Source organism: Phyllostomus discolor, chromosome 8, assembly GCF_004126475.2.
Source record: "Phyllostomus discolor isolate MPI-MPIP mPhyDis1 chromosome 8, mPhyDis1.pri.v3, whole genome shotgun sequence".
Lineage (NCBI taxonomy): Eukaryota > Metazoa > Chordata > Mammalia > Chiroptera > Phyllostomidae > Phyllostomus > Phyllostomus discolor.
Genome location: NC_040910.2, coordinates 88448990 through 88473657, shown reverse-complemented (window position 1 = coordinate 88473657; position 24668 = coordinate 88448990). Strand labels below are relative to the sequence as shown.

General features: G+C 54.3%; 1 protein-coding gene across 1 annotated transcript in view; it reads right to left on the bottom strand.

Moving 5' to 3' along the window:
* Nucleotides 1-336: 336 nt before the first annotated feature.
* CACNG5 (calcium voltage-gated channel auxiliary subunit gamma 5) overlaps nucleotides 337-24668 on the bottom strand; it is a 31172-nt gene continuing 6840 nt past the window's right edge. The window contains exons 2-6 of the mRNA XM_028521706.2: nucleotides 6572-6828; nucleotides 4383-4469; nucleotides 3309-3449; nucleotides 1766-1911; nucleotides 337-1510 (exon numbers count right to left, since the gene is read on the bottom strand). Coding sequence (XP_028377507.1) covers nucleotides 1253-1510; nucleotides 1766-1911; nucleotides 3309-3449; nucleotides 4383-4469; nucleotides 6572-6767 — 828 coding nt within the window. The 5' untranslated portion in view covers nucleotides 6768-6828 and the 3' untranslated portion in view covers nucleotides 337-1252. The remainder of the gene's footprint in view (nucleotides 1511-1765; nucleotides 1912-3308; nucleotides 3450-4382; nucleotides 4470-6571; nucleotides 6829-24668) is intronic.

The window sequence follows — 24668 nt, the reverse complement described above, 5'->3', positions numbered from 1 at the left end:
CATTTTCTGTCCCCCAGACTTGGCAGAAGGTGCTCCACACACCCCAGCTCAGGTTTCCTGCTAGGAAAGTGGGCATCAGGCTGCCTCGCCTTCTGGGGACATTGGTTTGCCTACATGTGTACCACACCCAGGAGGAAGATGTGGCCGTTTGTTAGGATTAAATTGGCATCCCCCCTCCCCCACACTCACAGGCATCCTCAGAAGAGCAGCCAGGTCGGTCATTCCCAGCCTGGCTCGTTTAGATTCAAAATGCACCAGGTGTCGGCAAGTCCAGCTCCGGGTCCCACGCAGCCTCTCTGAAAGCTGCCTTCTGCGTAGGTGGTGTAGACTGCCTACGTGTTTGGATCTGAGGGTCTTGGACTGGACGTATGGCTCATGTGAGCAGGGACAGTATCCCCAGAGCCTGAAACAGTGCCTGGGAATATGAACTCAGGCCAGGAAAACTCTGAAATTCTCATGATCAGAGTCACTTCTTTGGGTTAAGGCATTGAAGACCCCTGTCAAATGTCAGGGAGGGGCCATACAGATTAAGACATCATCAGCCATTAACACCTCTTTGTGACTTCATCAGCGGCCTCAGAGCCCCCTTAGTCCCCTAGGGCAGTTGAGTTCTGGTGGGAGAAGGGGAGGGATTCACAGTCTGGGGGGCTGAGTGGGGGGTGGAGAGCACAGACAGGGGAGTTGCATGGAGGGAGGTGGGTGACAAAGAGAATACAAGATTTCACAAGGAACACTGCTGGACAATTCTGAACCAGCCAGACCTCTGCATCAGAGTCACCTTTCGGTCCGTGGTCCAGATCACCATGAGTGTGAGGGCCAGGCCAGCTGGCAAGCACTCAGGTCCCGCTGGGCCTGTGCGAGGAGGAGCCTGGCCTCTCAGGGCTGGCCTTGGCCTTGGCCTGGGCCATGAAGGTGGGTGTGCAGGGACCAATACACGGCTGCGACACCCGCCTGCTCCAGGAAGGGGAGAGTGGCTGGTGCGACTGGCGCTCCAAAGGTGGGGCTGCACTCATGCGCTCAGCCAATCTGCTTGCCCACGGGCTCCAGACCCCTGTTGCCACCGTGGGGCAGTTAGAGATACTGGGTGGGCGGAGGGGGGGGGAAGCAGGGAAACAACTTGGGTCAAGTGACAACAGCTAAGCTTGGAGGGGGGGCTGGCCTGTCAGCCATGGGCCTGGGGCTCACAGGCCAGCAGGGGAGCTCGGGAGAAGCTGCCTGGCTGTGCACAGTCCCAGGAGGCCGGTGGCGAGGCTCAGCAGGGGGAAGACGACATCTGGTCGTAGTCGGGGCACTTGAGCAAGGCTGGGTAGTTGCTGTTCATCTGCAGGGAGGCGTCGCTGGAGATGTCGGAGGGGCTGCGGCCCCGGACCCAGGCGTCTGGGTGGAGGAACTGGCCCGAGTAGTCGGAGCAGTTGCTCAGCCGCGGGCGGTAGAAGCCGGGGTGAGGCCTGTACATGTCCTCGGCGGTATATCTCTTCATGAACAGGTACACGGACATCACCCCCGCACTCTGCGGAGAGGAGGGAGCAGAGGAGGCCCACTGCTGGGGGCCTGGCCTTGCTCCCGGCAGGGGGACACAGTGACCAGAGCCACTGGGGGTGGGGACAGGAGCAGGGCCCTGGGCTATCCACGAGCACGTAAACCATGACACGTTCTGGGGACGAGGGGCGGTGCAGTGGTGGGTCCAGGGTGTGTGTAGCCTGCCGTCCCCCTCCGGCTGGGCCCAGCATGCCCCGCTCCCTGCCCAGCCCGCTGGAAGGGTTACCTCTGTTAGAAGGAAGGAGATGGCAGCGAAGGCGAACGACCAGCCGTACTTGTAGCTGAAGTAGGTCTCCGCGTCCTTGGTCCTGTTGAGCATCTCGTCGTTGATGCTGGAGATGTAGAGCACCAGGCCGACCACGAGAGAGAGGCCTGGGGGAGGGCAGGGGGGCTCAGAGAGGAGGCCCTGGGGTTTGATGGCGGGGACCTACCTCCCCTTGAGGTTCAGGAAGGAAGCCTGGGGGCAGGGCACTCGTCCTGGGGTTCAGGGAGAGGAGGAGCTTGCCTCCTGAAGACCCTGTTCAGACCATGACCTTCTGGAAAGCAGACACGTGCAGGTCAGAAAGCCCCCTGTCTCTGTCTCGTCCGTTCATTTTGGGGTGGTGAACACACGATACTACACACAGATGACATATTAGGGAACCGTACCCTGAAACCTACACAATTTCATTAACCAGTGTCACCCCAATAAAGTCAATTTGATAAAAAGCTTCCTGCCAGCCTCCTCCTGAGCCATGGAGAGCCGGTGGCTCTGGCCCCTCTGCTTCCTGGAGCCCCCGTCGGATGTAGATGCCCCCCCCCCCCCCCTGGACGTTCCAAGTCACCCAAGGGCCAGGGCCCTGGCACTGTATTATCTCACAGCGCCCCAGGCGACGCCAATGTGAAGGGCATGTGAGAACCACCGAGCTAGCAGGGGGCTTTCGCTAAACGGAGGAAGAAAACCGACTCCCGCTGGCTGACGGGGACAGCCAGGCCTCCCGTCCCTGTCTCTCCGGCCTCGGGTGGTAACATCACTGCGGAGACGAGTGGCTCCTGGTTTGTGCAGCCGTGCAGCCATCCCCCTGCCCCCCACCCTCTGCCTGACCACTGGCTGTGGCCTGTGGAGGTCGTCAGGCAGAGAGGTAAGGAGAGTTTGTCCAGATTCTGGTAACTGTTCAGTCGGGGCGGGGGTGGGGGGCCCCGTGGGAGCCCAGAGTCCCACTGCCATTGTGCAAATAAATGACAGCCTCAGGCACCGGTCCCGTCAATGAGTGGCTGTAATTGAATCAGCACATAATTAATTACCCTGTTTTGAGCTGTTCAGGTTTAATTCCCTTCACATGATTAAACCAGGGCATCTTGAAGGATGAATGTTCAAGGAAAATCCATGTGACTCAAGTCTCCCCGGGCACTTAACTCATGTCTGTGCCACTGCTGGTCCCGTGGACGCGGCCGCTGCTCTCGTTAGAACCACCACGTGCGGCCCAGTTCGACCTGAGGCTTCTGATCCTGACTGCCAAAAAATCTCAGGTGCCCCCCAGCTACTTACTGTACGGCCTTGACTACTGTCAGGTTCCTAGCAGGAGGAGGAGCTGAGCCCTGGGTCCCTGCCTCCTGGCCTGGGTGGGAACAGCACCAGGCAGAGGGTGGGCTGAGGACGCTGCAGGTGCCTGGGCCGCTCACTCAGCTGGTCTGGCGCCGGGGGCGGACCCACAGCCTCGGCCAGGACTGCCCAGAGCGCGGCTATTTGGGTGTCGAAAGTCCAGAGTGCACGACAACAAAAGACTCACCCGAGAGGATGAAGAAGATGCCAGAGACAAAGGCCAGTATTGTCCTGTGGGGACGGATGTGTCCGATGTTGCTCAGGATGAAGCCGATGAACATGAAGAAGAGGCTGACCAGAGGGAATGGTGTGGCTGAGCGAATCATCTCTAATGAGGGGACAAGAGGACGCTGTCAGCCTCCACGGGCCTTGCCCTCCCAAGTTGGGTGCTCCTGGCGGTGTCTGTCAGCTGGTCCCCAAAGCCGCACCGTGCACAAACTCCCCAGGCTCCGTCCCCTCCTGGGCTGGCCTGGGACCTCTCAGTGCAGCCACAGCCTTTGTCCCTTCGCCCTTAGCCTATGGAGTCCGTGCTAACTTAGTGTCAGAATTGCATTGAAAGCTCACTTTAGGGGTCAGAACAAGCTCTGGTGAAGCCAAGGCCATGGTCAGCCTCTCTGAGGGCCAGAGGGCTTGATTCAGTTCCCTGAGTACTATGGCCTCAATGTTTCTGTCCCCATCCCCCGTCCCAGGTCCGTATGTTGAAACCTACTCCCCAGTGTGACAGGACCAGAGGTGGGGCCTTTGGGAGTTGCTGAGTTGCTAAGGTCAGGAGGGTGGAGCCCCCCTGCACAGGGTCAGTGCCCTTATAAATGAGACCCCTGGGAGCTCCCTCACCCTTCTGCTGTACAGGACAGAGCAAGAGGGCACCCGCTACGAATCGGAAGACAGCCCTCACCAGAACGTGACCGTGCTAGAGCCTCGCACTTGGACTCCTAGTCCCCCGAACTGGGGCAAGCACATTTCTGCTGTGTATGAGCTACCTGGCGTGTGGGATTTTGTTCCAGCCGCCCGAGTGGGCTAAGATGCTGGGTGTGGATGCCCTCTCACTCACAGGGTCACAAGGCTGGGACATTCCAGCAACCTGTCACCCTCTCAGGACAAGCAATGGACAGAATGAGTTCCGGGGAGCTCAGGCCAGCACAGCCAGCTGAGCCCCAGGACATCGGCTCTTGGGAAACGAGCTGGTCGCCCTGACTCTTCCCTCTGCCCTGCTCTGCTCTGCGGAGCCAGCGGCCCAGCGTGGGATGCCTGAGGCACCTACTCAGGACGTTGACCGTGGACTCAGATGTCAGCTGGGTGTTCATAGGCATCACGTATTCTATGGTGAAGCAGCGTCCCCGCTCCTCGCCTGCAAAGACAAGAACCGTTTACCTTTTCCAGTCCTTCTGGAAGGTGGACTTGAAGTTATTTGGATTGTATTTCCAAATACTTCTAGGATCTTTGACCTGCGGGGTATTCACGCCGGGACGAGCTCCAGACCCTGGGGGTCCCCCCCCACCCCATGGCAGGGCTGGAGCACAGCCTGACGTCACGCCCTTCCTGAACCCAAGCTCTGGGAGGCGCACGAGAAGCGGCCAGACTACAGACTCAGGCTGAGTAACACGATGGTGGCGGTCTCGTTGCTCAGGGGCAGACTCAGTGCACAGTGGGCTTAGCTTCCCCGGTGTGGGTGTCACAGAGCAGAACCCCAAAGCCTTGTCAGCCACTCGGAAGCCAGGTCCTGGTGACTTCCAGCTCTGCTCGATGATGCCACACAGTCTCATGCAGCGAGAGGTGAGGTCAGTATCGGACACCATTCCCAAAACAGACGCAAGTCACTGGCAGGCCAGCCTTGACGTGTCCTCCGTGTCAAATACTGGTGGGCACCAGGTGGGCACCAGGTGGGCACTGGGAATATGGGGGATCACTGTCTAAAGTGAATGACTATCTAACCACTGTGCCGTACACCTGAAACTAATGCAAAATAATATTGAATGGAAACTGCAATTGAAAAATAAAAGTAAAAAAGAGAAGAAAAGGAAAAAGAAAAGGAAAAAGAAGAGGTAAAAGGAACTCGAGTGGCCAAAGACTGAAGTTGGGGTCCCTGGCATGTCTGCAAACCATCAGGGTGGTGGGGGCGGGGGAGGTGGGGCTGCGGAGGCCACCTGTGAGACCACCCAGGCGGAGGCTGAAGGCAGGGCCCAGTTTGGAGGTGCCCGGGGGAGGGTGGGGGAGACGAGGCAGAGACAGGATGACCCCGACCAGAGAGGAAAGGAGGAAACCTCCCCCACAGCCTCCCTCGCCGGGAGGGCCACTCCCAGGAGGCCAGTCGCAGCCGTGGGATGCAGACGAGGCATGGCCTCCCGAACTAGAAAACTTGTTAGAAAGGAAACAATGTCTAACATAAAGGGAACGGTGTGCTGGGGCTGGTTTCCACTGCATTCCAACTGTCCTTGCAGCGACTCTTTAGGACGGAGTTAAATACATGGGTCATGGCAGTCGGTGGGATTGCTCACCAGGGTGACAAACACACAAACACACAGACACTGGTGGGCACCAACCCCACGCCCATCTCCCAAAGTCCCTCCAGCTGGGAGGACCCCAAGGCCCCTCTGCCCAGGGCACCCAGAGGTTACGGGGCCCTCCAAGAAGTGCCCAGTGACCACCCTGTGGCTATTCCGGTCAGCCCAAATTTGGGGCCCGTCTCAGGACATGGAGACAGAGAAGCTCTTCTTGTACAGGCTGGTCCCGGCCATGGTAGCAGGACAAAGGACACTAGTGTGGCTCCACGGCTTCCAGAGAAGCAGTGGCCTCTAGAAGACCTAGCACTGGTGGGGGGACAGGACGGGCGGCACCCAGACCTGCCCCACCTCGCACAGTGGGAGAGACCTGCACCCCGGGGGCCTCCCCGCTGTTCCCTGCACACAGACACGGAGGCCGCCAAGCCTCGCCCATCCTGCGCACCAGGGCTGCTGAGCCAGGGAGGCGTCCTTCCCCTCCCCCAATCTCCACTGCCTCATGTGTAAGGTGGGCGCACCAACATTTTGAAAAATGCTTTCAACAAGGTGCCTTGCAGGGCTGTGGGGAGGCGTGGAGATCAATGAAGCAGGGGCTTCAGGCACGGGGTGGGGGGTGCTTTGAGCCCCGTGGGGCGTCAGCCTCCCTCAGCCTGGAGGTGGAGTGTGGGGGAGGCGTAGGCACACACTCCTTTCAGGTGGGGACACCCAGGTCCCTGGCGATGACAGCACTGCTCAAATGGACGCTACACATCGTGACTCCTGTTTGGGATGGGTCCTGGTGGCTGCAGGGGGCACTGCCCAGGCTGCAGGAGGGTTGTCCGGTTAACCGTCTCCTTCCAGCCACGGCACCTCTTCCCAAGAGTGGGGGAGGGGCGCTTCTGGGCAGGTTTTCCCGGGGTGGGGCTGCTCCTCTGTCCGGGGCAGAGCTGCCCACAGCCCTGGGTGTCCTTACCTGCGAGGAAGCAGACGCGCCACAGGCCCGAGTGCAGGGACATCTTGATCTCCGTGCTCTGGTTCTGGGGCAGGACCACGCCCTCCTCCAGGTACAGCCAGTAGTCGGTGCTGACGGCAATGCCCAGGAGGCCCAGGCCGCACACGGCGAAGACGCTGCTCAGCAGGGTCAGGGCCTTCCTCCCGCAGGCGCTCATCTTCCCGCAGGCTGAGTGGGCGGCCGGCCGAGGCCCTGGTCCCGCCAGCAGGGAATAAGCTCTGGGGGAGGGAGCAAGTAGCAGCTGTACCTCCGAGGAGGCCAAGGTGAGGGGCTTTGGGCGGGGGGGGGGGGGGGGTAACTAAGGTGAGCTCCCTCTGGCTAAACTGATGAGTCAAGACCAACAGGCCAGCTCCCTGGACGCCAGGTCACAGGGCCGAGATGCACCTTCTTCTCCTCCCTGCCAGGAACTCACAGCTTTCTTGCCAGGCTACTGCAAGGGGCCAGCTTGTCCTCTGTGGGAATCCCCCTTGCTGGATAATGCTATTCATCCACCCACCCATCCATCCACCCATCCATCCATCCACCCACCCAGCAGTCCACTGTGCCCAACACGGGAGATAAAAAGACGAACACTGGACACGACACTATCCTCATCCTTGAAGGCTTCCCACCTAGAAGGACAAAGGCTCCCACAAAGCAATTAAAATGCAGCTTCCGGGAGGCTGCGCTAGAGACCTGCCCAAGAGCTCTGCAGCAGGGAGGAGGGCTGGAGGAGTGAGCTCTGCCGGCGGGGGGGGGGGGCTTCTCAGTGTTGAGAAGGACTCAGGGTCAAGTGCGCTTTGGCAGAGAGCTGTGGCAGCCAGGAGGGGAAGTGGCGGCAGCCTTGGGAAGAGAAGGCTTCCTGGGAAGGTGTCTTCTTGGGAAGGGCTGCCATCAGGTGTAGTTCTAGGTCAACAGAAGTAAAGAAGCCACACCACACAGTCCGAGTTCAATGGACTTCCTAAAGCCACCTAGTTAGAGACTGCCTGACTCTTGCCTGCTCAGCACACAGCGCTGGCAGGAGCTGGCCCGAACCAGCCAGGGAGAGGCTAAGAGTCTGTTCAAGCCTGCCTGCTGACACCTGCCAGGGCCAGGCACTGGGCTGGGAGCTGGGAAACCCTGAGGGGTAAGGCTGAGGGATGCTGACCCTCATGGAGCCCAGAGCCCAGCTCAGGGCTCTGACCACTGGCTACCACCTGGAGTCGCCCAGGGTTTGCCCAGCAATCCCTGCTGCCTGGGCGCCACTCCAAGAGATCCCGGTGCAGCTGGGCTCAGATGAGGGTAACGGTGTTTTCCAAGTGCGCCTAGTGATTCCAATGTGCAGGGTCAGGGCCAAGTTGAGAGGGACTGGTCTTTGCTACTCAAAGTGGGAACCACGGACCAGCCGTGTCCCCTGGGAGCTTGTTAGAGATGCGGATGCTTCGGCTCTCCCAACTTTGTCAGTCAGAATCCTCATTGTAACAAGATCCAGGTGAGTTGTGTACCTGCTGAAGTCTGAGAAGAACTGGGTCAAACAGGTGGCAGGGAAGCCCAGGATGCTGAGACAGGGTGTGGTGTGAATGTTCTCACAAGTTTCCGGCGTCACAGCACCTGTGGCGGGGAGGGAACGCCACCCGGTGGAGACCCAGGGCCCTACTGGGGCATGGCATCACGTCTTAGTGGATTCGCCTGCGGAGGCTGAGCTGGCTATAGGAGGGGGGAAAGGGGAAGGTGGGTAAATGGGTGCTCTTTGCAGGGAGGGGGGATGTCGGGCACTGAGTCCACAGCACTGGCCCTGCCCTATCGGCTGACCACGGGAGGGCTGATGACCTATAGAATGAGCCCCAGCCGGCTTCCCAGAGCTGTGTGTGAGCCCATGGAAACCGATGCGCCCTGTCCACCAGGCCAAGAGCACCGGGGTTTAGCCCAAGCCACTCCTTCCTGAACCAGCTTTGACAAAGAAGGGAAACGAAATGCAAAACAGCCAGCCCTCCCCACCAAGCCAAGTCACTCTGCACGCAGTGGGGGTGGGAGGCAGAGGCAGCTGGCCAGGCTCCCAGCTGGGTTATAGGTATGTCACAGAGCACCTACTAGTGCTCTGTGCTCACTGCCATGGCAGAGGCAACAGCATCAGAGGCACTTCACGCAGAGTTCACGAGCTGGGAAAGGGTGACACAACAGTATCAGGGTGGTCACACGGGTGGGACCCATCTGGCAGGTGGACCTCGGTGGGGGAGGGGCCCTGGAGACCACTGTGTGGATCGGAGGGTTGGGGAGTGACGCGGGAAATGATAATTAAGGTTTTCATAGCGGTTGGCTAAGTATATTCACTTACATTTGAAGCTCCCAGGGCCCCGTATCTTCCAGAGAGAATGGGATTAGAACCCAGGACGGTTGCTGGAGGGGAGCGGAGCAGGGGAGGAGAATACCAGGGCAACACGCCTGGATGAGGACAGAGCCCCACAAGCTGCAAAGAGCCTTGAGAGGCAGGAAACCTGGGCCGTATCCTCAGCCCGGTCACTAAATCTCTGTGTAAGGCTGGAAAATCAACCTTTCTGGGGCCCGTTCTTCTCCCGGGCAGCCCAGGGGAAGAGAATAATAAAAGTGCAATCTCCTGAATGCTCACCAGCACCGTGAGGCACCCTGCTAAGCCCGTTCTCTCTGTTTTAATTCTCACAACTCTACCACTGCCTCCCTGCACAGGCGAGCACACAAAAGACCAGAGAAGTTAAGAAACTCACCCAAGGTCACCCAGCTGGTGGATGGAGGTGCCTACGTTTGAACTTCACCCTGCCTCATTCTCAAGACACTTCCCACGCCACCTGTATGAGTGTCTTCCAAAGTAGGGTTCACAGAACAAAACTTCCTTGGAATATTCTAGTGAAAAGGACTCTGGTGAAAAAAGCCCTGAAAAGCACTGCACGTGGGTCCTGGAGAATCCCACTGCACCCATATGCACACGTTAAAGCCCCGGGGACCCAAGCCCACGGTGCACTGAGTCTGACCCAAAGCTTCACGCATGCCAGGGTTTTCCCTGCTCATCTGTCCATGCAATGGCGCCTGCTCTGAGACAGCCACGCTGGGGACAAGGCTGCCCAGAACCACCAGGCCTGCCCTGCTCACCCTGCAGCACGGCCGGGAGATTAAACGTCACAGCAGCTATGACAGGCCTTTGAAAAATCTGAGGCACGGTCCTGGTGGAAGGAATTATTCGTAAGCACCGATGGGCAGATAAGCCCCATCCTTGTAAGGCAGACGGCTCAGGGCTTCCGAAATACGACAGCCGGTGCCGGCCACAGCTGAACAGCCCGTTTTAATGATAAGCTTGGCAGCGAGACAGAAAAGGGATCTGGGTCTTGGAGGCTTGGAAAGATGAAGGTAGACAGCAGACTGGATCTGAATCTATAAACACGAGAAGGGGAAGAAGAGGTCGAGGCTGACCTGACCTGTGAAACTCTGTGAGAGCAGAGCCTGAAGCAGGAGTGAGTGTGGGGCGAGGGGGAGTCCCCTTCCAGAGGATGGGATGAGCTCATGGGGCCCTGTGCAGAGCGGAAGAGAACAATCCTGTTCATGGCACAAGAGTAGTTATACTTCCGTTATGAAGTCGTACTTATCTACAAATGAACGGCAGCATCAGGACCTCACAACGACCCCCTATGTGGGTGGCATTAGCCCCATTTTGTGGATCGGGAAACCGAGGCTCTGGGACCTTAGGTAAGCCTGCAGGAGTCCCAGGTGGGGGACAGACTGCGGACTTAGACCTCGGTCTAATCCCGAGGTCCATGCTCCGGCTGCACCATCTCCCTGCTGAGGAAACAGACCCCTCTGGAGTGTTGGGGTGAAGAGACACATCCAAAGTGGGCCACTAGGGCACCTAGAAATGTATGTGACACAATACTTGGAAGATGGTCTTTGTAAAGGACCAGGTCACCTAAAGGCCGTTGGCTGATCCTACCGGGCTCGATCTCGGCAGCCCCCAGCTGAGCCTCCCATGCAGTCCCCGGGAGGTGCTCTCCGACTCGGCATTTCTGATTCCGAAAACCACGTTGGAGCATGAAGGGCTGATGTTCCTCTCAAACCGCATGTAGGAAAGTCAAGGTCCAGAGGGGAGGAGTGCCTGAGGTCGCCCAGCCAGGCCCCTGGAGGGACCAGCATGTGAACTGGTCATGTTTTGAATGCTGATTCAGTGTTTTTCCCCCCGTGCTGCATGGAAAATCATGAGGCAGCACAGGGGGAAATTACCTGGACTGCTCCATTCTGAAAACACGATTACTCCCATCTTAGTTCATTGCCTTCCTGTCTTTCTTCTGATGTCACCGCCTATGTGCACACCCGATGTCTTCTGGCGGTGGCAGCGGGCGTGGGGGTCCCATTGGAGACGCCGGTCTGGGGTGAGGTCCTGGTTCCCACATCATCAGGCTTTTGTCCACATCCTCGGTTGTACGCGACTGTCTCTCTCTCCCATGAAGCCCGTCCTTCATCCACAAGGTTCATTTGATGTTTCTGATGGGGAAGGCAGACGCTTTTTACGAGCCGCTGCCCGAAGAGATGTTTATCCCATAATGTTCCGTGAATACAGCTGGATGTGAAACTGCGTCTAACAAGAATTCAATTGTGAAAAAAACTCATAGGCTGGGAAGAAGTAACCCAAAATGTGGATGGTGGGTGTTTCCAGGTCATAAACTTATGGATATTTGATTTTCTTTATCACTTTCCTGTGCTCAACTAAGCTTCTAAAAAAACATGGACTATTTTTACTTCCAAAGGAGAGAACGGAAGTAAAGACCAGAGCTGTCCATTCTCCAGTTGCTGCCCTCGTGTGCAGGGTCCCCACTGACTCCTGGGCTGGAGACGCTGAAATGCAGTGTTACCCTCTGGGGCTCAGGGCCCAGACGTGGAAGCCGGGCAGCTTTGAGATGATTACCCGGGTGCCATTACCTTTAAGCATTAGCTTGTTAATTATCAGGCATTAACAGTTGCTAATTATCATCCCATGACTAGCAATTAGGGAGAAATGTCTTGCAGAGAATTAAATCACTAATGGCACATTTCCATGCCCAAGCCAATAATAAAAGGACTTGGAATGGCGTGCTTAGGTGCTCAGAGACAGGTGAGGGGACAGGTGTGCGTGGGAGGCCAGGGAGAGGACGGGACGGTAGTTTAACGGGACAAAGAGGGAAAGTGGAAGGATCGTCCCTGATCGTCCACCCTGATCTCGGTTTCCTACCAGCCCAGAGAAACCCTGGCAGTGCCAGACGGGCTCAGGGAGTGGGGCTCTCGGCAGTCACAGCAGCTGCCCCTGCGAGCTGGCCTAGGGACTCAGCATCTGCTTGTCCAGCTTCCAGCGGGACAAGCGGTGACCGTCCACCCCCAGGGGTTCTGTGGTCCTGTCTGCTTTCTGCTGTGCTGAGTGCCACTGCATGCTATGGTGGTTAGAAAGTGACCACGCATTTCCTGTCACTCCTCCTGTTGGGAGGTGGGGCCCATGTACATCTTCTCCCCTTGAGTCTAGGCGGGTTTGTGACTGCTTCGGCCAATAGCGTACACGGAAATGATGCAGTGTGACTTCCACGGCTGGGTCATAAAAGGAGATGCAGTTGCTGCCTGGTTCTCTTGAGAACTCCCTTGAGGGATGCCAGCCCCCAAGGAAGAAGTTCGACCCTCTGAGATCACCATGTCTCAGAGAAGGGCTCTCAGACTGGGCCCTACTGGCATGTGGGGCTGGACAGTTGTTTGTGCGGTGGGGCCGATGTGGGCAGTGCAGGGTGTTCGGTAGCATCCCTGCCTCTTCCCACCAGGTGTAATACACAAATGTGTTCCTGGGTGGGGCAAATCACCTCGGGTTGAGGACACTGCTTCAGAGGCCGCTCACAGGTGCTCTGGTGGGGACTCCTGCTCAGCAACCAGCCAACAGTCAGAACCTGCCGCCAGCCATGGGCTCGAGCCGTCCTGGACGTCCAGCCCAGCAGAGCCTGTGGATGACGGCAGCCCCTGCCAATGTCTGACTGCACCTGCATGAGAAACCCCAGCAAGGACTGCCCAGCTGAGCCCCAACTGGTGTGGCTCAGTGGGTTGGGCGTCGTCCGGCAAAGCAAAAGGTCACTGGTTTGATTCCTGATCAGGGCACATGCCTGGCTTGTGGGTTCTGTCCCTGGTCAGGGTGTGTTCAAGAGGCAACTAATCAGTGTTTCTCTCCATCTCTTTCTCCTTCCCTTTCCCTCTCTCTAGAAATAAATAAATAAAATCTTAAAAAACCCCAACTGTCCAGCTGAGCACTTCCCAAATTCTTGACCCACAAAACCATAAGCAAAACACATTAGCTGTTATTGTATACCATTATGTTTTGAAGTAATTTGTCATACAGTAGAAGTCACCAAGGCAACTTTATTTCTCAGTGATAGGCATGTTCTTCTAACTGCTAAGTATGAGGTAAGTCCCAGGGGAGATTGTTGAGAATGTGACTTAGCGATGGAGGGTCCGAGGGTCACAGCTTGGTCCCTGGAGTTTACAGCTGTGTGGGAAGTGGGCAGTGTGGGCTTTGGGAGCAGGCAAACCTGAGCTGGAGTGCCAGTGTTTGTGTTCCAGATCCTGCAGAAATCACACGGCCACGCTGACCCTTGGTCTCTCCATCGGAAGCAGGGGTGGCTTCTCGGGGGTTACTGTGGGGATCTAGGGAAGCGTCTCCGCGTAAGGCTGGGCCACTGCGCACCAGCCCGGGTAAACACTGAGATCACGACATGACACCCTGACACCCAAAGCGCAGTGAACAGCAGGGTGGATGGAACAGGGTGATTTTGTCTCTGAAAAGGAACAAAATAGCCTGGGCTTTCTCATCACCGTCCAGCTCTCCAACCTCCCCCTCATCCTGGCAGTTGGCCCCTGCCGAATTCTCACCCCCCCACCCCGCACCGCACCCTCCCTCCCCGGCCAAATTTAAGCCTTCCTGTCTCCCCTGCCACCTCCATACCAATGAAGGCTCGGACTGGACAAATTTTAGGTTTTTCTCATCGGGGGAGCTAAACTGCACAATGATGTAAAGGGCACTCGCCCGCAGCTGACCTAGGAGCTCTGCGGGCCAGGGAGACCGTGGTTCCTGTCTCCTGGGCCCGCAGGCAGGGTGCACACGGGGTGCAGACACGCGCCGAAGGCTCACAGGACGCGCGCGTCGGAACAGGGCGCACGCACAGTGACGACCGCCCTGGGGAGGGCGATGATGGCTGCCTACGTCTATCCACGGAGCAGCCACCTTCTCCCTCTGATCCCTACCTGGACAGGCCCCATGAGGATCACGGTTTTTTTTAATGTAAAGGGGCCTGAGGATGGAGATGTGGCGGTCGCCCGGTTCACACGGACAGAGGTTAGATTCGAACCCAGGTGCATCCAGCCCCTCCAGCGCCGCTGTGGACGCCAGCCCTCTCTTCCACTTACTCCAGGGATGTAAAGCCAGAGCTGCGTTTTTGACTATTTTACGTCAAAGGTAATTTATATCTCATGGAATAGTAAAATATATGGAACATATTGAGGTATATTATGGAATGTGGAATAACAAGCCGTAAGACCAGCCCATAAATCTATTGGATTTGAGTAAATGTGTCTGTACCTGGGGCTTTTGTGCTTCTGACCTGAGATGTCCCTCCCTCCCAGCCCTGCCATCAGCCAGGGATGATAGAGGTTTACCCTCCCTGCTGCCCCGCTATGTCGCACCCCGGCTGTGGACCACACTGGGGGGCCCCGGCAGCAGAAGAGACGCAACAGCAGATGTCCTGGCCGCCCCTAAACACCAGTCCCACAGGTAGGGCAGCCACCCCTGAAGTTCCAGCCCAACAGAAGTGGATTTTTATCTTGTGCTATTTGTAGAAGCCAAACTCCCCTTCAGAAAAGGCAGAGCTGCATGCGTCCTTCTTCCTTCCCATCCCACGTGCACACAGCCACGCCCAGGGCTGCACGCGGCGTCACTCGGTGACACAAAGTCTCAACTGTTGGCAATCAGACACCCACTCTGCGGCCGCCTCCTCCTGCTCACACCTCCAGCAGCGCCCACCGCGCCTGTAGCAGCACAGCCCCCATGGCTACCGGGCATGAGAAGAGCCAGCGAGAAATGGAAGATGGCTTCCTACCCTGGGCCTTAATACGTGTAGACAGGACAACAGTTCAGACTTGATCTAATTTTGGTGACACTGGCCATCCATCAGACCCAGGCCGCCAAAGCCTGCGGGGACAGTGCAGCCCAGGGGTTTCTCCTCTCCTGGGGACCCTGATTTGGAGTCTGCTGCTCCCCTGTGTACTTCTGTCTCCCCAGTTCTGGCTGGCTGATGTCTGCTGGATCAGGACTCCGTGCCAGAAACGGTTCTAAGCAACTTACACGTATTAATGCACTTAATCCTCGAAACAACCCTTTGTGGCCAGCACTGTGATTAAAATGAGGACACTACTAGCAACTTCTTCAAAGGGGGGTGAGGAATAAATGAATCAACACATGTAACTAGCTTGAAATAGGGGCTCCTGCCTAGCACATAGTAAGAGCACAAAGCAATTTTTTAAAAAGATTGTATTCATTTATTGTTAGAAAGAGGTGAAGGGAGGGAGAAAGAGAGGGACAGAAACATCAATGTGAAAGAGAATTGATCGGTTGCCTCTCAAACATGCCTTGACTGGGGACTGAGCCTGCAACCCAGGCATGTGCCCTGACCAGGAATTGAACCAGCAACCTTTTGCTTTGTGGGATGATGCCCAACCAACTGGGCCACACCAGCCAGGGCACACACAGCAATCTTAACTGTGGTCATTATCTCCACTTTATAGGTGAGGGGGTTGGTGGTTCTGCCACCCAGCCAAGGTCACCAGATAGAAAATGGGGGAGCTGGGGTTTGAACCCAGCAATCTGGACGCATTACTTGCTAAGCAAAACTGCTTCTCGCTCCTCTTATCCTGTGAAGTGGCAGAAGTCGTTTCGACAGAGTGCTTAGCTCACCACTTTGGAAACCCTCACTTCCAAAAAGTAGAGATTCCTGCTTGTCGGAGGGAAACTTGGACCTAATTTGGCTCAACATCATCAGCCTCTTGCTTGAGATAAGAGGGCTGACGGTTTCATTCCTTTTCTGCTTGGCCTTTGGCTCGCTCAGGTGCACAGACAGCCTGGGTGTTTCTGTATGAAGTGTGTGTGTGCAGCTGGAGTGGGCGGGAGGGGAAAGGGGCCGAGCGGTGCTGGCTGGCCCCGGCGTTACCCTCATTCTGTCCAATCCCTTCTCTGTGCTCGGAGTTAGTATTTATGTTTCAAGAGAGGCATTTATTTTTAAAGATTTTTATTTTTAGAGAAGGGAGGGAGAAAGAGAGGGAGAGAAACATCGATATGCAATAGATACATTGATAGGTTGCTTCTCGAACACCCCCAACTGGGGACCTGGCCCGCAACCCAGGCAGGTGTCCTGACTGGGAATCGAACCTGCAGCAACCTTTCAGTTCTCAGGCCGGTGCTCAATCCACTGAGCCCCACCAGCCAGGGCAAGAGGGACATTTCTGTTTCTGCTGATTCTTCCTTCTGGGAGGAGGGAGGAAAGAGGGCTGGGGGGGCCAGGGGAGGTGCACTGCAGAAACGCTGCTACAGAAGGACCCTTGGGAGACAATCAGTATGGCCTGTCCCGGTTACCAGGCTGCGGGTGTGTTTCTATAAATACCTCCTGCCATCCGTTTCCCTGCCTCTGGCACATTCTACCCGAACTCGGGATTCTGGTCACCGGTAGCACACATGCCCAGGCCTGCTCCTCTCCACCACCCTGAATCCCTGCCGCTTTAAGCCCCCAGCCCTGGGTCACACAGAGAGTCAGGCAGGTGGCTGTGGGCCCGGGAGCAACACCCACAAGCCCAGGGTTCCAGCCCTCCCAATGTTAGTGCAAAAAGGAAGATGAAGTGCCAGCCACTTCGGGGACAGAGCCTTGAACCAGAGGCACAAGGAGAGAAAAGCATAAAAGGGCTGATGTGTTTCTCTGAGGAGTCAGCTCTTAACATGATGCTGCCTGCTTCCCATCTGCCCTGGTGACTTAACATGAAATGGTGTCTGGGCCGCCCTGAGACCCACAGGCCTGGTTCAGAGCATGCCCAGACTCCCCCAGTGGGTGAGGAGGTCCAGGGCCACTCAGTAAAGTCTAGTGGCCCCTGGGGGGGTCCTGCTGCTGACCGAAGGGTCCTTGCCCCAAGGGATGCTGCATGACTCTTGACAGGTAAAGTCAAGGTGCTTACGATGTTTTAAAAGAGACTTTAATATCTCCCGACTAGACGATAGAACTAATAATCTGGGCAGGGAACTGAGGGCGAAGCAGGAATGGCTTCACTGTGCACCAGGCCCCCAGGGGGCCGGTGGGGACATGAATGAGGAGGCAAGGGTGCTGCCCTCTCTGCTTCTTAGCCAGTGACACCACGTTGCAGGCCCAGAGCTGCTGGGTGTGAGAAAAAGAAGCACTGGCAGGGCGCTGGTCTGGAAAAAGAAGCACAAGGCAGGACAAGCATGAGCCTCAGCCCAGCTGTCACCTTCTCTGTGGCTTGCTGCTCAGGACATTAGCCCACCGAAGCCACCTGGACGCCCTGGGCTGGGGTGGGGGTGGCTCTAGCTTCCAGTCCCGAGTCTGCCGGGGTTGGGCTCGGGGCTGCTGGCTCAGCCTGTCAGAGTCTCATCAGTAACCCAGGAATGGCTGCTTCTTTTCAGGGCAGCCATGGGGGTTCTGTGCCATGAAGTAGGTCGTGGGCTCTTCGCAAATGTTCATCTTCATTCCTCGATCCAGGAAGGAAGCTGGACTGGCCACCGAGGAGGCTGACCCCAGTGTGGAAAATGTGTGGGGTCACGAGATGGTGCTTGTGGGGTGGGAAGGGGAGGGGAGACTGCTTGTGTGCGTCTCACTTTAAGAGCAGCCTTGGAAACTGTCTCCCAACTGAACAAGCAGAGATTGGGGCGGCACGTGGGGGGCAGGGGACACACAGAAGCCTTCAGAACTGCTAGGGAGGAAAGCACCTGCTCTCCAAGGGGTCAGGTCAGGAACTGAGAGGAGAAAAGGGACCTCTCCCAGGACCCCATGGCACGATGGGATCAAACAGGACACAACCCTGGGCCTTTACATTGGTGGGCCTCAATCACTGCGGCCCAGGAGCATCATCCTGAAGAGTTTTGCAGAAACCCCAAAGATGATTGCTTCTGAGACCAATTACACCTGACCTTCTGGTGGGGCAGGTGGAGGGGAGGGTGAGGCATCAGTATTATAAAAAATTCCAGGTGATTCCAATGTGCAGCTGAAGTTGAGAACCACTACTCAACATGGGGACCCTCACAAGCCTGGACATGTACAGACCCCAGGCTCACGGTTGTATCTTAGTTCAGTTTGGACCAGAGCTGAGCTAGCTATCCAACATGGCAGCCACTAGCCACACGGGGCTCTGGAGATGCACAACGTGGCCAGTCTGAGCCGAGACATGCCACTAGCCCAGAACACACACCAGATTTCTAAGAAAGAACATACAGAGAAAGAATGTAAAATATCTCATTGACAATGTTTTAAAATACCGACTACATGTTGAAATGGCATATGGGGCTAAGTGAAATGTATGACAGAAAAATTTATATCACATCATGTAGCTTTCATTATATTCTACCGGACAGTGCTGGTCCAGAGACTAGCCAATGCAAAAATGCGTTTCCTATAGTTTTTCTATCTGTAAGTTAGTTTCACCCGTTGTTTTTGACAAGAATGTCACTTCATGATTCCATTTATATAACATTCTTGGAACGACAAAAATAGAGAAATGAAGAACAGATTCGTGGTTGTTGGGATCGGAACGAGAGGCGGGTGGGGGGAGGCCCGTGTGGCCACAGGAGGGAGCCTTGCCATGTGGGCATGCGCTGCGCCTTAACCGCAGCTACTCAGCATCCTGGTTGTAGTGCACTGTGCTGTAGTTTTGCAAGATCTTACCGTCGGGGGAAACTGGATAAAGGGTTCACAGGATCTGTACATATGATTCCTCTGAACTGCATGTGAATCTACAATTATCTCAAAAGAAGATGTTAAGTTAGAAAGAACAGTGTCACCTCTGGTCACTTCTGTGCTGTGCTGGCCAGAGCATAAGGTGGTGCTACCCTGTCGGAAAGCAGTTTGGCAACATGCCCTGAGCCTTAGGCATTTCTACTTCTTTCGGTCCCCCGAATTCTACTTCTGGGAATTGCAGCTAAGGAGATGGATGTCAGTACAAAGTACGCAAAGGTATTTATTCTCTGTTGTATGCAACAGCACAGCGCTCAAAACCAGCCAGAGTCCTTCCGAAAGAGAAGGGGTATAGGAACTATGGTTTGCCCACTCGATGGGCTTTTATGTAGTCGTTAATGGAAAATCCTGGTAAGATCACATTAAATGAAAAAAAAGCAGAATACAAAATATTGCTAATTTGCTAATCTGTAAAACAAAAAATCTGCTAACACTTGGGATGATGAATATAACAACATTAATAGTGGTGTTTTGGAACCAACTATTTGGGAAAACATATTTGCCAATGAAACCTCGGACAAGGTTTGATCTCCAAAATATATAAAGAACTCACATGACTCCACTCCAGGAAGACACAAAACCCAATTTAAAAATGGGCAACAGACTTGAACAGACACTTCTCCAAGGAGGACATAAAGAGGGCCCAGAGACATATGAAAAGATGCTCAGCATCACTAGCCATTAGAGAGATGCAAATTAAAATCACAATGTGATACCACTTCACACCATCAATAATGGCCATCATAAACAAATCAACAAACAAGTGTTGGAGAGGATGTGAAGAAAGGGAACCCTAGTGCACTGTAGGTGGGAATGCAGACTGCTGCAGCCACTGGAAAACAGTATGGAATTTCCTTAGAAAACTAAAAATGGAACTGCCTTTTGACCCAGCAATTCCACTGCTGGGATTATACCCTAAGAGCCCTGAAACACTAATCCAGAAGAACCTATGCACCCCAATGTTCATAGCAGCACAATTTACAATAGCCAAGTACTGGAAGCAACCTAAGTGCCCATCAGTAAATGAATGGATCAAAAAACTATGGCACACTTACACAATGGAATTCTATGCAGCAGAGAGAAAGAAGGAGCTCCTACCCTTTGCAACAACATGATTGGAGCTGGAAAACATTATGCTAAGCGAAATAAGCCAGGCCGTGAAAGACAAATACCATATGATCTCACCTTTAACTAGAACATTATCAACAAAAGAAAAAAGCAAACAAAATATAACTAGAGACACTGAAATTAACAACAATCTAACAATAGCCAGAGGGGAGTGGGGAGGCAAGAAAGGTTTTCAGGAACTACTGTAAAGGACACATGGAGAAAACCAAGGGGAAGGGTGGGAGCAAGGGAGGGAGGTGGGTTTGGCTGGGGTGGGGAGGAAATGCAGACAACTGTAATTGAACAACAATAAAGTAATAAAAAATAGTGGTGTTTTGATAGTAGGGTTGTGGATGAGTTTGTTTATTCTTTTTCTTTTGCTGTTTAATAAATATGCACCACATTTTCTTTAAGTGACCTATGATTTTTTCCCTTTTTCAAATGAGCTGTCTTCCTGGAGCTAAGGGACAATGCCTCATCAGGAAAGAGGGTGGGTGGCAGGCTTAAGCCCTGCTGGCTGACTGCTGTGGTGCAGCCTGGAGCCCCAGGGCACAGCTAGGAGAGCACTCACAGTTTCCCATCAAGTACCGGCAGGCAGATTTGGAGCTCAATCCCTGCCCCAGCACCACTGAGAGAACCTCTGACTGTTTAGGGGGTAGGAAGGAGAATCTGTAACTTCAGAGCTTATGTGAACTCTGGCGAGATACTTAACGGCACAGGGGCACAGTGGTTTAGAAACTGCGTTTGACTTTACTGCATAATGCCAATTGCTTTCCAAAGCAGCTGTCCCAAATTGCACTCCCCCTTGCAGCGTGTAAGAGAAGGGGGCTTCTCATCGCTTCCTACGGTGTGGTCGGGCTTCTTGTCAAACACGGTGGGAACAAAACGGTGTCCACTGTCATCTCAGCATGCATTCCATGGCCGCTAGTGACATGTGGCATCTTTGCACGTCCAGTCCCATTCCTGTTCCCTTTTCCATGAAGCGCCTGTTTAGGTCTTTCCCCATGTATTTTTCTCTGGGGTTCATCTTGTTTCTTACTAATTTATAGGAACTCTTGAAATATTCTGGATATTAATCCTTTGCCATATTTATAACCATTTCATAGTCTGCCACTGTTCTTTACACTTAATGGTCTCTTTTGAGAAGTTCTTAAATATATTTGAATGCGCAGTACTATTACTGATTTTTGTATAGAGCAACATTGCCCAGTAGGAGCATCTTAGATTTTCTGTATAGGAGATCTATAGTCTGTGAACATTGATACTTTTGTAGTTTTTCCTTCCAATTCTTATAACTCCTACCTCGTTTTCTTATGTCAGTGCACTATCAGGGCACACAGAGAGATGACAGAGACATGGTTGGTCTGATTTTAAAGAGAATGATTGTGACATTTACCACCAAGTAAAGGATACCACCAAGCTATATTTGTTGAAAATATAGCTTATCGGGGAAAGGAAGTTGTTTCCTATTGGTAGTTTGTGACAAGGTTTTCTTTTTGGTCATATTGATTTTTATTGTCCTTTCCATATTTATTGAGGTTTGCATGTTTATTTTTCTCCTATAATCTGTTAACAAAGTAAATTACATGAATAGATTTTCCTTTGTTAAGCCATTCTTCTGTTATTAGAATAAATTTTGCTTTTGTTGTGATATATGATATTACATATAAATTATAGGTCAATCTCATTCATGACTATAGACACAAAAGCCAGTTCAACATTACATCGATGACATCTGTGTTTATAGCCATGAGTGAGGTTGACTTATCATGTCCCCCATTGTCCTACTTAGTCTCCTCATCAAGGTTGTATCAGAACCACAATGAGATACCATGACACATACACACACGAGTAGCTAAAATTAAAAAGGTTGACAATAGTAAGTGCAGACCAAGATTTGGAGTAACTGGAGCTCTCCTGCATTGCTGGTGGGAATGCAAAATGGTACAATTACTTCAGAAGACAGTTTGCAGTTTCTTATAAAGTTAAATGTGCTCTTGCCACACAACCCAGCAATCCCACTCCTGAGTGGGCCGGTTTCTAGCCTCCTGTTCTCAGAGGGGCGCGACAACTTCTGGCCTTGCTAGGGCCCCAGGCCACATCTTCCTGTTTCTGGGTGGGCATTAAAATGTCAGACTTGAGCTCTTATGGCTGTATCTGGGCCTAGCACCTCCTGGTCCTCCTCGGGGTCAGCTCACATGCCAAAGGCTCTGGGTTTGAGTTCCTAGAGGACTTCAATCTTTCTTCCGAGTCTGCTGTGTATTTTAAAACCTTAAGTGCTGGTAGGTGGGTGGGTATGCGTTAGCTGAGCTTACTCTGTTGCTGACACTGGGCATGTTAACTCAGTATCAACTTTTGAGCCCCTTCTTGCCTAGAGGTGGCATCAGAAATCTCTAACACCCCCCACCCAGCATTCTGGAGTGGGGGTGGGAAGGGAAGATGGCCTCTTTCTACTTTTCTGAATTTCCTGATGTGCTATAACCAGCACAAATTATTTCTCCAATTGGGGTACATATGCATGGGAGTGTATATACATATATAAACTTTAGTTTAAAAATTAACAGAAGATGACCTATATGTAAAGAAAAAAGTACTTTTAAACCAGAGCCACTTCATGGCAGAGGGAGGCAGACAGTGAATCCCGGCCCCTCTCCTGGCATGGCCTTCTCTGCTTCTTCCTGGGGCAGAAGCCAGCCTGCTCCAGGCTTTTGCAATGTTCTATTTTTATTTTCATTATTTAACTGTGTCCAGTATACATTGCTGAGCGGAGTGCTCAGCTCCATAGCTTAATGGACAACTGACCTCGCTCTGCAAAAGCGCAAGTCACGTGGGGCTCTGCAGGCTGTTAGCGGGCTCCTTAGCACGCCCCGCCCGGTCAATTCTGGCCTTAGGCGGAGAGAACAGGGGTGCGGCTGCCAAGGAGGGGCACAGGAGTGAGTGAAGCGAGCCGCGGACACTTGCAGCCTGCTCTCAGGAGCTGAGGGGCTCATGGGGCTGCAGGCGGCTGACTATCCGTTTGTTTTCTCACCTCTGCTGGCTCGTTCACCATTCACTGAACTCAGCTCCTGGCCAGACTGACTAAGGGGTTTTAATTCTTCCACCTCATCTTCTTTCTTAGTCACTTAATTCTAGACCTTCACAGTGATCTTAACTGTATCTTTGGACCATCGGACCCCACAAAGGTCATACATCTAGGAGCCTGGAAAACAATGGGGGGAGTCACCAAGCAAACAGGCTCAGAACGGTTTGTTGATCAACTGCATTGACCCTGACCCTCGGCATTCATAATGTTTCACCAAATGTTTACACTGGATGCTTTCATCAAGCCTAGCAAGATGCTGTTACAGATGGTATGATCCATTTGGCAAGTGAGGAAACTGTGGCAGGAGAGGAGGCATCCCACCCAGGGAGGCCAGGATGGGACCTGAACTTGTGCCTCCTGGGGCACAGTCCTCAGCCTGTATTCACCCCACTCTCGCTACAGAGAGGCAGGGCGTCTTCCCAGGTAGACCCATGGGCACAGAGCCCTGGGGGCCACTCAGCCAGGAAGTGTAATGCCCAGGACCTGGGGTCAGGGCGCACCCTGGGCTGATCCGTGGTGGATCTGCCCCTCCCGGGGGTAGGAAGGCAGGGCAGAAGGGCTGCTGCTTTCTCTCTGCCTCCTGCCTCCCTCCCTCGGCTGCCCGCACTCTCCGCAGCCCTCGGCTCGCCAGCGCAGTGTCTGCAGGCCCCCCGATGATAAGTGTTCCTCATTCTCCCCACAACAGCTCATTCATCAGGAGGGAGACGGACGTCTGGTCCAGAGGGAAGCGAGAGGAAGTGGAGGAAATCAATAACGGAGAATGATGTCTCTATATTGTGCCTCCTGTGCGGTATTTCCCTCTGCGGAGCAGGACAGGGAAAAAAATGTTGGCTGCCTTTCTGATGCTAATTGATCTTGAAGCTGGGTGAACCCAGCGGTGGCCCCTTAAGGGCCAACCGTCACCTGCTGGCCCCAGGCTGACAACGAGCTCTCAATCAATGAGCACGGGGCCACCACTGATCTGACTGGGGTGTCCTGGCTCCTCTCTGCTCGCAGCACTGGGGCCTGCTCACAGGGCCTGGGCACAAGTCATCAAGTTTGCGGGGGGGGGGGCGATGTGGGAGAAGGTCAAAGGAGGAAACCAGGGCCACGCCACAGACCCAGACTCATCTCTCCTGCACTCATGGAAATTCCTACTCAGCTTGGGCTCAAATACCTTCAAAGCTGAGCAAAATCCTGGTGGTTCGAGCAGCATTATTAGCCAATAATAATACTTTATCTGAATTTACAGAGCCTGGGCCTCGATGGGGACAGTCACAGCCCTGTCCAGGGACATGGTGAGGAGTGCTTGAGGTGACTCATGCACAAGATGCAGCCCACGCCTGGTACTGTCATCAGCTGCTGTTAAAGCCAAGCTCTGGGACCCTATGCGGGGCGGGGCTTGGTTCCAGGCACACGGCAGCTGTCCCCCCTCAAGTTTCCAGAGTGATCTGCGGGAGTGGGATAGACAGGGGTACAAGGGTGCCTGAAATTCGGAGCAACATCCCGTAGGAAGGATTCAGAGAGGGGCAGCATGTGGGTGCAGAGTGCCAAGTGGGGTCCGAACACCACCACATGCCTGCCACCGCACTCAGAGCTGGGGACACGGCCTGGTCCTCTTCTCTGTGAGCTCAGGGGACAGCTGATGCCTTGTGCTCCAGCAGGGTGGGGTTGGCTTTGGTGCTATGTGCCCGCCAGCCCCGGAGCACCTTCGAGCTCCTTCTGCAGAGCAGGGTGAGGCTGGCTTCGGCCCTGGGGCCTCTGGGACGGAAAAGTGCAAGTGAAGGTCACCCACCTGGCAGCAGTCCCCTCTTCTGAGGCCAAGTGAGCTCTACCCAAGAAGCCGCCTGCATCCCTGCATCCAGGGCGATGGCTGGGGGTGTCTGGGTGTGCCAGCCCGCAGGAAAGG